The sequence below is a fragment of the Manis javanica genome, chromosome 11 (genome assembly GCF_040802235.1).
Source record: "Manis javanica isolate MJ-LG chromosome 11, MJ_LKY, whole genome shotgun sequence".
Lineage (NCBI taxonomy): Eukaryota > Metazoa > Chordata > Mammalia > Pholidota > Manidae > Manis > Manis javanica.
In genome coordinates this window covers 53,969,559-53,985,920 of record NC_133166.1, presented here as the reverse complement: position 1 = coordinate 53,985,920, position 16,362 = coordinate 53,969,559, and the positions used below count along the sequence as shown (strand labels likewise).

Genomic DNA, 16,362 nt, shown 5'->3' with positions numbered 1-16,362 from the left:
TCTAGTAACCTCTGATGTGGCCTGTTGGTGGTTTGCAGTGCTCACAGGGAGCTTCCCTCCCATGCCAGTCTCTCCATCACTTTACCCACTTTTATTTTCTTCAGAGCACCTTCCTTTATCTGAAGTTACCTTACCCTTAGGCACTTTTTACTTGTTTGACTGCTCCCCACCTCACCCCTTTAAAATATCAATACCACGCACTAGCCTTCCCCACCAACTGCTGTGTCCCCAGCACATAGAGCAGTCACTGGCACACAGTAAGCTGCTAAATGTTCTGTTCAGTTAATGCAATAGGCTGTAGAGCCTAAAGGTTGGGCTCTTTGGAGTCAGAAAGACTATGTATGATATGGGTGGGGTCTTTGCTGGGCCCTTTACTAGCTATGTGACTTTGGGCAAGTTATTTAATTTCTCAGGCCTCTTCCCAAGTTTAAATGGAAAAGGACTGACCCACTACCAAAGGATTTTGTAGGAATCAGATTAGGTAGTACAGTTAAAGGACTCTGCACAGAGTAAGCTTTTCAGGAATGGCAGCTACTGTTACCAGTGTAATCACTGTTTTTATAAACCTAGCAAAGGACTAAAATAACTGAATAGTGTTTAATGCATAAATAATCCAAAACAATGTGAATTTAAAAATCACATCTATGCAAAATGCATGCTTTTTCTCTCTCTCATGTACCTGTCCTTCAGTCCCTGCCCTTAATTCCCTCTAAACTCAGCCCTGACAGTATCCAGGGAACCAGGCAAGTAACAAAGAAGATGAGGTGGACCAGATGTCAAGAAGAACTAATTAAATGAGGACCATTTTGGACAGAGACACATATAAAGTTTAGATATATCACAACCCGGCACACAAGAATTTCAAACAACTCTAAAAACGGTATCTCATCCACCCATTGGTTCACAGACCAAGTAGACTGAGTATCAAACACCCTCTGAAGTAATGGTGTCCTGTGTCCCTCGCCCCTTACCTGCTGGCTTGGCCTTAGTATATACGCGTCCTGGGCTGCCATTGCCAAGTGTTAAGCTTGGGAATGATATGATCTGATTTATTTTAACATGGGCTAGAAGCACCTACACAAAGCTTTACAATTTATAAAGCACTTTAAATATACAACTCCAGAGGAGATCCTCAAAGTAGTTCTTGGAAGAAGCTGTTACCACACCCATGTGCAGGTGAGCAGATGGAGGCCTTGGTTACCTGAGATCAGGCCAAGTTCAAGTTCATGGGAAGGGGCAGATTGGAGCTCCAGCAGGGATGTCCGATTATAGTAACACAGTATGTTCTCATTGTCCAGGGTGATACATGAAGAGAAGACCCTAGGAGCCAGGCCTCCTGGTTGGCACCCCCTCTTCCCTCTACCCAGTGTGACTCAGGCAGCTTGCTCTCAAATACTCAGGGCATCGTCCCAACACACTTGAGTTCACTGGTTGGAGTGGCCAGCCTGAGGGTGGGCATCTGTCCGGCATCTGAGAAGGAATGAGCCAGGACCTGGGAGCAGACAAAAGAAAAGGCAGTGCCAGATAACAGGGGATGGAGGCAGGACAGGACCCTTGCCCAGCCTTGACAAGGGCCTCCAGGGGCCGCCTGTTGTGTCTGACTTCCTGCCTCATTGTTGGGCCCACCAGTCCACACAGAAAAGGGGAAGACTGGGAAAGGCCAGGGAGTGGGGGCGGGGGGCTTCATTCACTTGGAGTGTTTGTGTAATGGCACGGCCACAATCCCTTTTGTCTGCGACAACGCCAGGTTCCCAGCCAGCGCCCCAGTGCTCGGAAGTCCCAACAGCGAAGGGAATTGAGTTTTAAGAAGGCGGCTCTGAGGCTGAGCTGTTGACTGCTGACACAGAGGCTGGTGGCAGGACAGAGCTCGGGTGATGTCTGCAGTCAGGCTGGGCTGGTCTCTGGTCTGCTCCTACTTGACTACCAGGCAGCTCTTCAGATTTTACTCCTCCCATAAGACCAGGCGCCTTTGACAGCTGTCTGTCACTTGCCCCCCAGCCCCCCTTTGCTGCCCCCTTTAGTATTTGAGATTTGGGGGAAGATGTCTCTTAAGGAGTCCAGAGCGTACCCCTGAGGCTTTGGGACCAAGCCCAGTTCCCCTCTGACTTCAGAGCTGCTAAGGCTGTGCAGAAGCTAGAGTCTGGGGCAAGTGAGAGGGGCCACGGATGTGAGCCTTGCCGCCATCAGGCCTGCCTTACAGTTCTCTGCCAGCCAGCAGGCTCAGGGCATCTCCTGGGTGGATATTGGGCTCATGAAAGACACCAGAATCTTTTTCTGTTTTTCTTTTTAGAGCAAGACAGATTGTCATTGGCTAGCTACATGATTTTAGACATGTGTCCAAAGCCCTCAAACCTCAGTTTCCATATTTATAAATGCAGTCTCATAATTACACCTCCCTTGCAGAGTGGCTGTATTAAAGCGTAATATATACAGAAGGACCTCATGCTTACTTGGCACATAGTAGGCCCTCAGCAGTGTGGCTTTGCTGCTCAGAAGACAGTGCCGGAGTCTTTCTAAGGCTACAGTTGGGGTGTGAATGCAGACACTGCATTCAAGTCCTGGGAGCCTGCACCCTCTTTTCCTCTTTCTCTGGATGGTGTGGAAGATACCACACCACAAGGAGGAGCATGTATCAGTGGCCAGGTTGGTGGCCCTGGCCTATCTGGCTTCCATATGTCGTAAGAGCTTGTTGTCTTCTGTCAGCCATCACAGATGCCAAGCATGGGTGAGGAAATGGGTCTCTTATACATTATAGTATGTATAAGTATGTATACTATGTATGAGCCCTGTAGGTGAGGTGTGGCCTTAAGCCAAGTGAGCCACACCCCACCAGAGCAGCAAGAGGCCTGCTTTCACACTGCCCCTTGCCAGGTGTGTGGGCAGCAGTGATCCCTGGTCTGCTGGACTGGTTGCCTGCCTGCCAGGCTGCCACCCAGAGGGGCTTTGGCCTGAGAAATGGGCCCAGTGCCCTGAGTTCTCCCTGCTGTGTGAGACACGGTGGAGGGGTGGTGCCCTGCCTGCAGTTTCCACTGGAATCTACGTCCTCTTGCCTGCATAAGATGCCACCCAGGGGCCGAGCCCAGTTACCAGAGACAGATGGCTGTGTCCCCTCCACTGAGGCTCAAGGCCACACTGACATCTGCAGAACCACGTCTGCTGTCTCCCCGCTGTGAGAAGAATGATTACAAATGGGTCAAGTCCTGTGAGGGTGCGGGCCTGGCAGGCAGCACGGAAACCGGCTTCAGGCCGGGCGGGCAGGGAGGGTCCCCACTGCCTGCAGGCGCCAGGTAGAGGCACTTTGCTCAGGTCGCTAACACTGAGGTGACCAGATGTTCCTGCTTGCTGAGCCTGTCCTAGTTTACTTCTGCTGTCAGTGCTGCTGCTTAGGATTCCTCATCCCTCTAAAAGTGGCCCCGTTTACATGTTCTATGGCTACTGTGCCTCATACTCATCACCCATAAGATGAAGGAGACGGACGGGCCCAGAACATAGACTGGCCCAGAACGTGGAAGGCCAGGGTACTAAGCTGAGGTGGTGAAGCACACTATTCAGGAGCTTGCACGCTGCAGTCTCCTGCCTGGGCCCACCTCCCAGCCCTGCCAGTACTGCGTGACAGGGCACGTCATGTCACCTCTCCGGCCCTCAGTTTCCCCACGGGTAAAGTGGGGACAGTAACATACCTGCCTCAAGAAGTAGGCATGACAATTAAGTGAGTCAATAGATGCAAAGACCTTATTAAGACAGTGCCAGGAGTGTAGCAAATGCTCTGTAAGTGTTAGTTGTTAGTCCTTTACTCCTGGATGCCTCCGGACCCAGGCCAGGATGCCCTAATGGTCACACAGTTGACCTCCCATCCCACTGCCCACTTCTGGCTCCCCTGGGGCCTGAAGGGCACCACTGGGAAGAGGCAGGGAAATGGCTCACAGCCGATCATGACTCAGTTGTATTCTAAATTCATATCCATATGCATATCTGGGTGAGTGGCAGCTTTTCTAGTGCCTTTAATCTGTACCAGATGAGTTTTAATAAGAAAAGTATATTTCTCCCCAGAAAGCCCCAAGGCCTGCCTCTGACAGAAGTCACCTGACCCCACACAGAGATTCTGCCTTGGGCCAGCTCTGGGTTCTGAGGCAGCATGGCCACTGGAGAAGACAGGCCTGGGGGTCAGACGGGAGACGCCCACCAACTCTCTCCCTAAGCTGGGCCAAACCATTCTGGTTTACCAAGCAATTCTAGAAAAATAATTAGTCCAAGATGTGAATCGAAGTAGAATTGCTCCCTTTGTGCTGGGAGTGGGCCCTGACTGCAGTGGGACAATGTTGGTTTTATTCTCCATGGGCGTTTTGGCTTCGTGTTAGGCCACAGTGGCTGTCCGGGAATCTCAGGGAACCTGTGATGAGGGCCTCCGAGCCAGCAACGGCAGAGCCAGCCTTGACCTTCCCAGAGAAATCTCTGCTTGTGGAGCTGTCACTTGATTGGGGAAAGCTTGGCACCTTCCTCGTGGTTTTGCTCTCCATCCCTGGCCCAGACAGCACGGCTGGAAGGGGTGTGGGAGCACGCACTCCACAGCGAGCTCCTGAGAAAGGTGGACGTGGGGAGATGGCCCACGCTGTCCACTGCTCGGCAGTGGCTCCCTCTACAGGGACCACAAAGTCAGTGGAAGAATTTAGGGCTGAGGGTGAGATGTTCTGGCCCCACCCCCACCCCCCCGCCTTGACCATCATCTGCAGCTCTCTGGCCGGCCCCTGTGAGATTCCATTCCTAGACTGGGGTGCTCACAGGCTAGGTGGGCTGAGTTTATAGGATGATGGGGAAATCTCTTTAGTGTGTGGGCCTAAGGCATCATGGACCTCCGTAAACCCTCCCAGACCTGCTTCCTGGAGCGCTCTGTGCCCCCTGCAAGGGTGGAAGTTAAGAACTGCAGCCCAGTTTTCCCAGAACTGAGTTCAGGCTGGGTCTCAAGGCCTTATCCAACCAGTGGGCATATCCAGGGTGTGCCCAAGTATCTGTACCCAGTCCCTCACGGGTGGGCACAAAGGAAACATGCCTGCAGGTTGGAGACAGAAGCACAAGGCCTTCTCATGCCTGAGGCTCAGGTCATATGGCCTCCGACTCCAGGCCTGTGCCCCATCTGCCAACCTGACTTTCTCGAGAGGCCCCTGCCCACCTCAAGGAAGAACAGAGCCTGCTTTGAGCTGGAAATTGGAGGCGTTTCCTGTTCCGTGTTGTTAAGACATTGCTTATAGGACTGTAATCCCAATAAATTATGTGCTTGCTGAGTGAGGCAGGGTTTATTTTTTTTCCAGGCTTCAGGGACCTCTTAAAACCAAGGCCTTAAGAAGTTTATTCTCTTTCTTTTTTTTTTTAACAGGAAAAAAATGGCTTTCGCAGGCCTGGTCCTGTCAAAGGGCCTATGAGACTATTAGCTTGATATACTCAGGCTCATCTGTATGATTAATTTAAAGAGCCATGAAGAGAAGCTGAGATGTGCCATGTGGGTCTGGTCTCCCTGTTGCTGCTGAACTGGCCCTCTGACTTTGGAAAAGGCACTTCGCCTCACTGGGTCTCTGTTTCCTCTTCTAGCAAATGGGAGGAATTGGTCTGAGAGTTCCACCCTCTTCATGTAAAGACCCATACATCAATGTATTTTCTGGACTCCTCAGCGTGACAGTAGTTGTTCTTTTATACAAAGACAAATGCTACCAGTCTGGGATGCTTTTAAGTGGCTGTGTCACAGCAGTGACTTGACTGACTGGATGCATTTGCGCTCAGGCATGTGGGTTTTAGGTTAGGGCACCACCAGCCTTGGGCATGCAGGGGGTGTGGGTCCTTAGCAGGAATTCCATGCCCACGCCCCTCACCGCCTCACATGTTCATGACCCCCCCACCAGGTCTGTTCCTTGTCACTGTCCCTTTCCCTGGGCAAGGTTCTTGACTGCCAGGCCCAGGGCCTGCATGGCCAGAAACAGTTTCCAGATCGCACCTGACATAGTGGTTGCGTTTGTTTTCTTGGCTTTATGAGCTGGATGGAATGGGTGGTGGGCAGTTTGCTGGCAGGTTTCTGCAAGCTTTACATGTTTATACTTGCTAGAGGGCTAGTGGGAGAGAATTGGCTGGACTTGAAGAAGGCCGGAGCTGAGGCATTTAACAGAACCAGCTTCCTGTAGACTTTTTAGCTGGTAGGTATTTTCTCTGTCAACAGATACGGAAGTAGTATTAATAGTTAACCATCACTGAGAACTTACCATGTCCTGAACACTGTGCTAAGTACTTTACGTACATACGTCTTATGAGGTGGTCCTTTTATTTATACCTATTTTGCTGATGGGACAACTGAGGATAAGAAAGGTGAGGTATCTTGTGTAGGATCACAATTTAATTCGCTGTGAGTTCATTGGATTCCAACCCAGGGGTCTCGTTTCAGCGCCCACTCTTGATCACTGTACTGTAGATACAGTTATTGGCATGTAGAGTCTGTGAAACAATAGCAGAAGGTGTTCTCACAATGGAAAATATATAGAAACCCTGACTTAACCCCTTCTTTAATAGAAAAACTGGCCCAAGGAGGGTAATGATCTACCCAGGGTTACAGAGCCAGCTCAGTCGCTCCTACGACAGTAGAGCTTTCTCCTGTGAGGATGCTGTAGGGAAGGGGCTATAGGACCCTCGGATCCCCAGGCTGGGTGTGCATGCAAACCATACACCATTCTAGAACTGGCCCAGACTGTGTGCCACCAGGGGCAGAAACCAGCCCCACATCCACTGCCACCCACCAGTCTGAGAGCAGCTCTATCTTAGGGATCTGCTACATTTGTCTAAGGCAATGATTCTCCAAATATTGTCCTGGGATCCCTGGGGTCCCAGAGACTTCTTGGCAGGCACAGGGTCAAGATTATTTTCATGATAATAAGGTGTTATTTGCCTCTTCACCTCTTGTCTCACAATGTCTAGTGAGTGTTCCAGCTGTGTGACAGGAGATGATGGTATTGCTCTGTTGGCTGATGAGATGTGAGCTTGTGTATTCACATGTTTTAACCTTTTCTGTTTTAATTACTGATACAGTGAATAGCAATAGAGTAACACATGTAAACAAAAGCTCTTTGGGAGCCTCAGTAATCTGAAAGGGGATCCTGAGACCAAACACTTGAGAACTGCTAGTCAGAGGTACTGGACCCTCAGTAGCAGAAGGGCAGAACAAAGAGGGTTCCTTCAGCCCTGCCCCGCTCTCCCTGCCTCTGGCATCGTGGGCACTAGCACTCTGGCATTGAAGGCTTGTGGCCAAGTTCAGTCTAGGAGAAAGGCAGGAAGAGGGAAACAACCTTTCTCTTTGGGAAGGAACAAAGCAGAGAGATCCTTGGGACAGTGTGTACATGGGCCATTCCCAGCTCTGCTCCTCTGGAGCCCTTCTCACCCTGCAGTTAGGATGCAGATGCGGCCCACGCAGATGGGAGTTTTCATAGGGATTTTCCAGAATGTCCAGTAATGCAGGCCAGCTTCTCAGTATGCCCAGTGGACTAGATTAAATTACCAGAAAGGAAATAGTAGCCTGAAACCCATAGGCCAAGGGAAGGATGTTACTGAGAAAGTCCATGAATTGCTTGTCACTTTACCTTCCCATAGACCACAGGCCAGGGGGATGGGCAGGCTGAGGAGAAAGGCCTGAAGAGGTCAGTGTGGGGGCTGGCCCGGCCTTGTCTGTGGGCAGGTGGGCACTATCTCGCACCCCGGAGGCAGAGGGACAGTCATAACCCTAAAGAATTTCTATATGTTGAGAATATTAATCAGTATTCAATTCAGGAAGGGGAAACCACCCTAGGTATTTTAAACAGGAAGGGATTTGGTACAGGGAATTCAGGGCCAACAGAATACAGAATCATTGGAGGGGCTCAAGGAGCAGGTGTAAGGCTGAACTTCCCGGAATGCCTCCAAGGACAGGGCAGAGCTTGTCCACGGGAGGGTGGTGAGGTTTGTGCCCTCTGAGACAGCCCTTAGAGCAATGATTCAGGATTGAAACTGCAACCAGGAAGGCTTTGCTGTTGCTTTCAATGGCACTAGCTCTGCCTATGAAGGCTCCCAGGAAGTGGGAAAATGGACACTGGAATGCTTAGAGGAGTTTAACAAGGAAGACCTCATGTTTCATGACCAGGATTGCTAGTAGAAACTGGCAAAAGGGGCACAAAGGTGGCCTCTGCCTCACATCCATTTACCAGATCTCACATACTACATCTCAGTGGTGAAACCAATTTGCAGCCAGAACCTGAGGTGCAAAGGAGCCTGGGAAACATAGTTTTACACTTTCCATATCTCCTACTGAGATAACAAAATGGAGGCTGAATGAGCCAATTCCCATTATTTGTCCAGCAAGGTTACCAATACTGCATCCTGTCATGTGAATTCTAAGTGGCACAAAACAGAATGAATCACGTCACCATCTGATTCGATTTTATGATTTCCCAAGTTCCCTCTTGGATTTTCCCTAGTACAGCCAGGAGATGCCACTTAGAACTTTAGTGACTACACTTGGCACTTTGTCTTGGCTGTTGATCACAATAGGAAGAATTGCTGGCAAATCCATGAACTGTCTTTTTGCTTATGCTTCAGTCTCCAAGGCTGGTGGTTTTGATAAAGTCTTCCCCTTGGATCAGAAGGACTGATATGTAAAAGTGTATCTCCAAGCTTGCCTGCTGGCATTGCAGTGTAAGCATTTTAAAATCCAAGAATATTTGGAGAACATTCAAATGGGCATTATTTACAATCAAAAAAGATCTTGTAAACATAGGAGTAATTCACAATTAGATTGTTGTTCCTTTCTGCATTCTACAAGATCCTCCATCAAGTCCTGGCTTCCCAGTCTAACAAGTCAACACTACGCCCTTGAAAAGTATATGCTATTCTTCTCTGTACAGAAACAGGAGTTAGCCCAGTGTTGAAAACTTGGATGCATTATACCAAGTGTCTGATGCTCTGCCATACTTTTACATTCAGCCAACATTTATTGAAGAGCTGTTGTGTGAGTACCCATGCTGGGCATATTTTGGAGAACACAGGGTGAGAAAGGCATCATTCCTGTCCTCAGATGAAATAGTCTAATCAGTTAGATGGGACACATACATGGATGGAAAAGAGAGTTCTAAGGGATCCTGGAGCAGGAAGAGCTTATCTTTGGGGAGATAGGATCTAAGAAAGCTTCTCGAAAGAAATGGTATTGGAACTGAACCTTAAAGAATAAGTAGGATGTGGGTGGGCAGTGATGAGAGCTGGTTCATTCTCTCAAGGAAGCTGGAACCGGCGGAAGTGGGCTTGAGAGCCCTGAATAGCCGGAGGTCTGCTGTGTCCTAGTGAGCATGATGAGCCAGGACTGCAGAGTAGGTGGGGGGACATTCTGGGCATCCTTGAAGGCCAAGACTAGCCAGGGTCTCCTGGTCCAGGGCCACCTCCTCACCGCACCGATGGGTATGCTCAGTGCACCGCTCAAGTGACTCAGACCCAAATATATTTTCTGAAACGCCAGAACCAGAACATCAAAATAACTTCCAAAGAAACCACCATCAAGCTCACATCTGCTTGTCTTGTCTAAGAATAAATAAATATAAGTATCCTTTGCCCTCAAGGAGAGAAGCTTTTAGAACTTTGAAGCTGACCTAAGCTTTTGGAGACCAGTCACCTGTTGATTCCCTGCAGTGATTTACTTAGTACTGAGGAGAAAGAATGGAGGTCTTTTTCTGGTAAAAGTATGGCTCTGCATGTCTAGGGGAAAGATGCCAGTGAAAGCAGGGGCCTAACACTCAAGAAGCCCTGGGAGTCAGGGTGTGGGGTGTGCAGGGGGCCTGTCTGCCCAAGGTGTAGTTTAAAGGGAAGGGTGGAGGGGTGGCAGGCAGCAGGAGTGGGGGAGGTGGGAGGCTAACTCCAGGGCTGCCCTTAGAGGTCACAGCCAGATGGGGCAGGCGCCCAGGGCTGCCTTGACTTGTGAAGGGGTGGGAAAGTGCACCATCCATCCTGGGCAGAGCAGGCTGGTTGTCCCTTGAGTCATGAAGTCAAAGACCAGCCACTGATGCTCGTCTGCAGCAGGAGGATCAGAGGGGCTGTGAAGTGGTTTCCTGAGGAAGCCTTCACCACAGGAGACTTTACAGAGCTGGTGCAGGACAAAGGGAAGGTTCCCTCAATAGCGAACAGACCTTTCTTCCCCCCACTGAAACAAAGATTGAGTGGGTTCGGGGTAGACGCGTGTGGGGCAGGGAGAGGCAGGGCCCTGAACGGCTGTGCAGCGATACTGCTCAAGCCAGGGGCACTGGGCACGGGCCGTGTGGATGGCGCCCCCTGGTGACACACACAATCCCTTGTGAAAGGTGCCCCACTGGAGTGTGCTACTCAGAGGCCTTGCTGAACAGAACGGCCTCTCCCGTCTTCCATCTAATGCCCACTCTGAGGCTAGGGGTTCTTGGTGTACATAGGCCCCTGGGACCCTTCCTCCCCACAGGACTGCAACTCTGGAAGACTTCCCCATAGGAGGCAGCTCTGGCTGGCTGCAGGAAATGGCTTCAGGCCCCCGCAGCCCGTTGAGGAAGGAGTGACTTTCAGCTGTGCTCTTGTGGTGTGATATGTGTCCTCACTTAGCCTCACCACAGCCCCGAGAAGTAGGTGTTACCCTGTCTCAGAGGTGAAGGAAATGGGCTTGAGGGTGTGTTTCTCTGTGGCAATGAAGGCGCCCAGCTGCTTATGGCAAAGCTGGGTTCAGAGCCTGTGTCTGTTGAATGCTTTGCACCCACTACCCGGAGTCAGGCTCTCCCCTCTACAGAGAGACCTGAAGACCCCATGTGAACTCCTTAGGGGGGACAGAAGTCCCCAATTTGACACAGGGACCAGCCCCTTCTTTCACTGGCTGCCTGAAGCCCTCAGATTGTGCTCGCAGCCTATGACACAAGTTCCTTCAGAACCATGACAAAGTTCCTATGGAAAGGGACAAACTGGGGTCTCTGTGAGAAGGATCAAGTCCCCTCCACACCTCTGATCCCAAGGTGACCAGCCCCTGTAACTGTGTCCTGAGAGGGCATGCTGAAGGGGGTCCCCTCTTCCCCCCTGGAACCACCCCACAGGTCTGACCCTGTCTGTCTGCTGCCTCACAGGCCCTTCATGCTCCTGCCGCCGCTGATGGAGTGGATGCGCGTGGCCATCACCTATGCAGAGCACCGCCGCAGCCTCACCGTGGACAGCGGCGACATCCGGCAGGCGGCACGGCTGCTGCTGCCTGGCCTGGACTGTGAGCCCCGGCAGCTCAAGTATGGAACAGGGAGGAGTGAGGCGGGAGGGCCTTGGCTTCCAGGCCCAGCCACCTGCACCTCCACCTAGGGAGGCTGGGCTGGCATGAGCAAGGGCTGGAGCAGGGGCTGTGGCCTGTGCTAGCCGCGCTAAGGGAGTGCAGAACTCACCATCCTGGACCTTGGCTGCTTTCCTGATGCATTTTGTGTAGCCACTGTCTGGTATACAGAGTACACACCCCTTTGGATCTGGGCAGGAGCACTCTCACAACCTGACTTGGGGACATTTGGGGGTGAGCAGCAGAAGTGGGTCCTCTCTTTCCTGTGTTGCTATAATGGCCATCATTCTGGTGAACACTTCCTATGTTCACGCACTGTGCTGAGCCCTTCCTGTCTGTGCATTTATCTTGGTCCTCATGACAGTTTTAGAGATGAAGGGGCTACAATGCCCATGTTACAGATGGAGACGCTGAGGTTCAGGGAGGAACAATGATTCTCACCCAGATACTCAGCGAGCAAAGCAGCCATGCCCACATGTGACCCCAGGCCCATATGGCCCCAAAAAGGTTCCCTCTGGACATCTCTGTCCTCTGGCAGCTGTGCATCTTTTTTTTTTTACCCACTGTCCAAACCCTAGTTATAGACTCCTCTGTCCCCATGGCAAATGCCTGAACCTCCTTCTGAACCAACCAAGGCTCCAGGCTGAAAGCACTTGTTGGAAACCCTCCGTAGACGTGGGTTTTATCTGTGACTCTTCTTGACAGGATGGCCTGATTGCAAAGAGATTTTGGGCCTCTCTCCACTATCTCCTTGGTACGCCTGGGCCTCACCAGGAAGGCTTGAGGAGAACAGATGTAAGCCAAGAACTGGAACTTGGCTATAGCAACTGTTCTGTAGGCCAAGTGCAGATTTCTCCATGCAAAAAGTATACAGGCAAGCCCAGGTGGGGGCTTCTTCCTCCTTGGGCAGCCCCCTCATAGATTGTCAGATGGGACCTGTCAATTATCAGGAAATAAAGTCCCCAGAGCTCAGAGCACTTCCTTAACACGTTTACAGAACATCAGAATTCTGTACTCTTCATGTCTCTGAGCATAACAAAGCCAGCCACTGCCAGTCAGATAGTAAGTCCCAGCCCTTCCCACTCACCCTGTCCTCATGCCACACATCAGCACAGCATAGCTGTGTCACCTCTCATTGAGAGGCAGTGTTCTAGGAGAACAAGTCTACACACTCATGCTCACACCCCTCTGGGTCTCTTCTGCACAGACCTGAGTGCTGTTTCAGTTCCTTCCGGAGGCTGGATGCCCGAGCAGCTACTGAAAAATTCAACCAAGACCTGGGCTTCCGCATGCTCAACTGTGGGAGAACAGACCTCATCAGCCAGGCAATCGAGGCCCTGGGCCCAGACGGGGTGAACACCATGGACGACCAGGTGTGTTCTGAGAGCTCTGCGTAGGGACCAGAGTTGGGATTCGTGATTGCCAGAGCTGGTGGCACAGACCTTTCTGTCCCAAACCTGAGCGGTGCTCAACTCTGTGCTTCTAAGATGTGGGCTTCCTCCTTAATCTTGCCCTGCCTGTTCCAGGTGGGACTTTAGCTTGAAGACTTCCCTGGCACTCACTGGAAAATCTTTGTAATGGGGATTCTCCCTCCCCGCCACCTCTGCCACCTGAAGGCTGGAGGGTGTCCCCTGATGGTGTAGAGCTGGAAAAAAGTCTGGAGGAGTCAGCCAGATTTCAAGCTATGGATAATTGCAAAGGCTGTATTAGAGAATCTTGTGTGCCTATCATGTGTCAGACCCATAGAAATCCTTGCCTTCATGGAGTTATGTTCCAGTGGGGAAGGCAGATACTAAGAAACAGAGGCATGTAAAATATAGAGCATATTAGTGAAAAGTGCTAAGAAGTAAAATAAAACTAGAAGAGAAAGTGATGGAGGTGATTTACAATTTTAGATGGAATTGTTTTGGTTGGTTTCTTGTTTATACCATGAATAACATTTATGTAGTGCTTACTATGTTTCAGGAATTGTTCTTAGAGTTCCCCACAGATTGACTCATGTGATCTTGGTAGCCCCTCTTTTATGTAAGGACTATAATTAATTATCTCTGTCTTATAGATGAGGAAGCTGAGGTACAGAGAAATTAATTTACCTAAGGTCACACAACTAGTGAGGAATGCAGCTGGGATTACAAGAATCCAAGCAGTGTGACTCTGGGCTCGTAACCGTTATGGAACATCCAATTTGTTTATTTGACGCTATCTTGTGTGAGCATGTGCCATGTAGGTGATGGCACCATGGTCTGGAAGACCACATGGAAATGTGGGGAAAGTTTGATCACAAGTGTGGAGCTAGTAATGCTCTCAGATGAGACGGCAGCACGATAAAGGGCATGATGAAGCGCCAGGTGAACCACGAGGCCAGAGTGGACTTTGAGACATCAAGCAGGAGTGGCCAAGGGGGGCTTCCTCCCAGAGCAGTCAGAAGGTGGACAGTCTGGGCATGTACTGGGATGGGGGCCCGCAGGCTGACAGAGAGGCTGTGGCAAGGCAGCGGGGAGGTGACAGGCTGGGTGTCAACACAGGTCCCAGGGCGTCGCAGGAGCTTTCATCCCAGGGTATCATCTTCAGCAGCACCTCAGGGAAGCCTGCGGCCTATAGCTCTAGATGAACCACAGCCATGGCACGTGGGACAAGCTACTCTACCTCCCTGCACCTCAGGTTCCTCACCTCGGATGCGGGGTTTGTAGTCCTGCCCAGAGGGTCACAGGAGAATTTTCCATCTGGCACATAGTAAATGCTCAATAAATGTTCATTCTGGGTTTTGTTGTCCATACATTGATGATTATGGTTATCCCTGAAACTGGTCAATGACTTACCCTCTTTACGTACCTCAGGTTCGGGGGACCAATACACAAAAAAGCAGTTTCTTCTCACAAGGCTCCTAGCCTGGTTTAAATGCTGAATTGTGTACAGATGTGTGGAGAGAAAAGAAGTCAAGCATATCTAGAGGGGGATAAAACAATTGGCTTTTCTCTAAATGCTCAATCCTGTTTGTTCCCTCAGCCTTGGTATTTATAGAATGATCTCTGGGTAAATATTCCTCTCACCCATGATTAATCTGCCATTTCTTTATCTCTGAGCAGTAGGCAAGGATTTATGAGGTACGGAGATCTTCTCTACACACAAATAACCTAATAAATAATACCACAGGGCTTCAGACAAACACTTGCCAGGATCCAGCTGTGGAATAACACTTTCCACTGCTGCCTTTGCTATTACTGGCCACGGAGAACGATTCCTGGCTGGGAGGCAGCCCCGTTAACTGCCCATCTACACTACACTCAGGGCCTCAGCCATGGGGAAAGCTCTGCACTGCTCACTAGTAAGAGGTGTTGTAGCCAAACACCTCTCCACCCTCCGTGAGATCCTCAAAGGGTGAGCTTCATGGCCCAGACAGACCCGGGCTCCAGGCCGAGGCCCTCCCTCCACTCCTTGTGTATCTTGGGCACGTTAATGCCCTCTCGGTCCCTCATCTGTAAAGTGAGGGTGATAATAGAATCTCCCTGAAAGGGATGTTATGGTGATTAGATGAGACAGTGCAGGTAAAATATTTCACACAGGGAAATATGTGCACAGGGTGTGGATGAGTCAGGCTAGGGCGTATGACTAGTAACAGACATAGTGTTACTGTGTTACTCTAGTTAGCTCTTAAGGTAAGCTTTCTCTTGTGCTCAGCACTTTATAGATATAACTCATATTCTTTACAACAACCCTATGAGGTAGATACTTTGTTTTTCCCATTTTAAAGAGGAAGAACCGCAGCTGGGAGAGATAAATAGGCTATACCATGTTCACAGCTCCCCACAACGGAGGTGGCCTTGGCACCCAAGTCTGGTGCAGGGCCTGTACTCTTCCTGCCTCTGGGGCCCTGCAGTGCTTGCAGGAAGTCCCCTAGTCACCCTTCAGCTGTTGTGTGTCCAGTGGACCTATGAGGGACAGGATTGCTCAGGATGAGCAGCCAGGTCAAGAAGGAGACCGGATCTGTGATTTCTGGGGCAAAGGTGTGTTGTGAAAAACATGACGTCGTGTTCTGTTTCCAGACCTTGTAGCATCTGCCTTTGATTCACGCAGGGTATGACACCACTGATGTATGCCTGTGCTGCTGGGGACGAAGCCATGGTCCAGATGTTGATAGATGCTGGAGCAAACTTGGACATTCAGGTGTATAAGCCCCCAAGAACTATACCTGGTCCCCTGGCCCAGCAAGAGAACACCCATCAGTCATGCTGGATGCAGTGTTCTGGACAACTGGGTAGACGTGTCTCAGAGGACTGGAAACAGAGAATGTATAGAGATCACAGCAAAGAGGGTTTTCCTGTGAGATTTGGGCCTTCTGTCTGAGAGGGGGTAAGATGAGGGGGGAGTGGACTAGAGAGAATGGCCACGACTTCGTTACTACAGCACCTTTCCCTTTTACCAGCCCAATCCCCAGCCATCCCTGCCATCCTCAAATACTTCTAGCTCTGCCTCCCTCTCAGGCATGGTGTTCCCTCTCTGCCATCTCTCTGCCCAGGGCAGACATTGCTAGTTGGACATCCTTCTGAGCCTTGTTCACATGGTGTTCCAGGCAGACATTACCAATTGAATGCAGAAAGCACTAGAGTTGACTCCTAGTCACTATCCCTGCAGAGTACCCCCTTAGCCCAGGTGCCGTGTCACCTGCATAGGAATGTCACTCACCCAAGTAACGCTGATCATTGATGGTATTTTTCAGGTTCCAAGCAACTCTCCCAGGCACCCCTCCATTCACCCCGACAGCCGGCACTGGACATCACTGACATTTGCTGTGCTCCATGGACACATCTCTGTGGTCCAGGTGAGCTCCTACCAGGTGCAGTGTGCCCTCAGCTTGCCAGGTGGACTGGGTCCCAGCCCCACCTGAGTGAGCAGCTGCCTGGACTCAGAGGTACCAGAGGCACTCGTAAGGCCAGCTCACCTGGTGGGCTGGCAGAGCCCCACCTGGTTTGCCTCAAGGTGAGGGCTTGAGTGTAACAATACCGGTGGAATTTGAGAGAACAAGAGCCGAGTCCAGGTGGTACCGGGCC

General features: G+C 50.7%; 1 protein-coding gene across 2 annotated transcripts in view; it reads left to right on the top strand.

The window, feature by feature from the left end:
- ABTB2 (ankyrin repeat and BTB domain containing 2) overlaps window positions 1-16,362 on the top strand; it is a 173,493-nt gene that overhangs the window by 143,605 nt on the left and 13,526 nt on the right. Inside the window, exons 4-7 of one of the 2 annotated variants that reach the window (XM_017672940.3) lie at window positions 11,124-11,276; window positions 12,522-12,687; window positions 15,389-15,478; window positions 16,032-16,133. In XM_017672940.3, the coding sequence (XP_017528429.3) occupies window positions 11,124-11,276; window positions 12,522-12,687; window positions 15,389-15,478; window positions 16,032-16,133 (511 nt within the window). The remainder of the gene's footprint in view (window positions 1-11,123; window positions 11,277-12,521; window positions 12,688-15,388; window positions 15,479-16,031; window positions 16,134-16,362) is intronic. The other variant, XM_073216386.1, reaches the window with a different exon arrangement.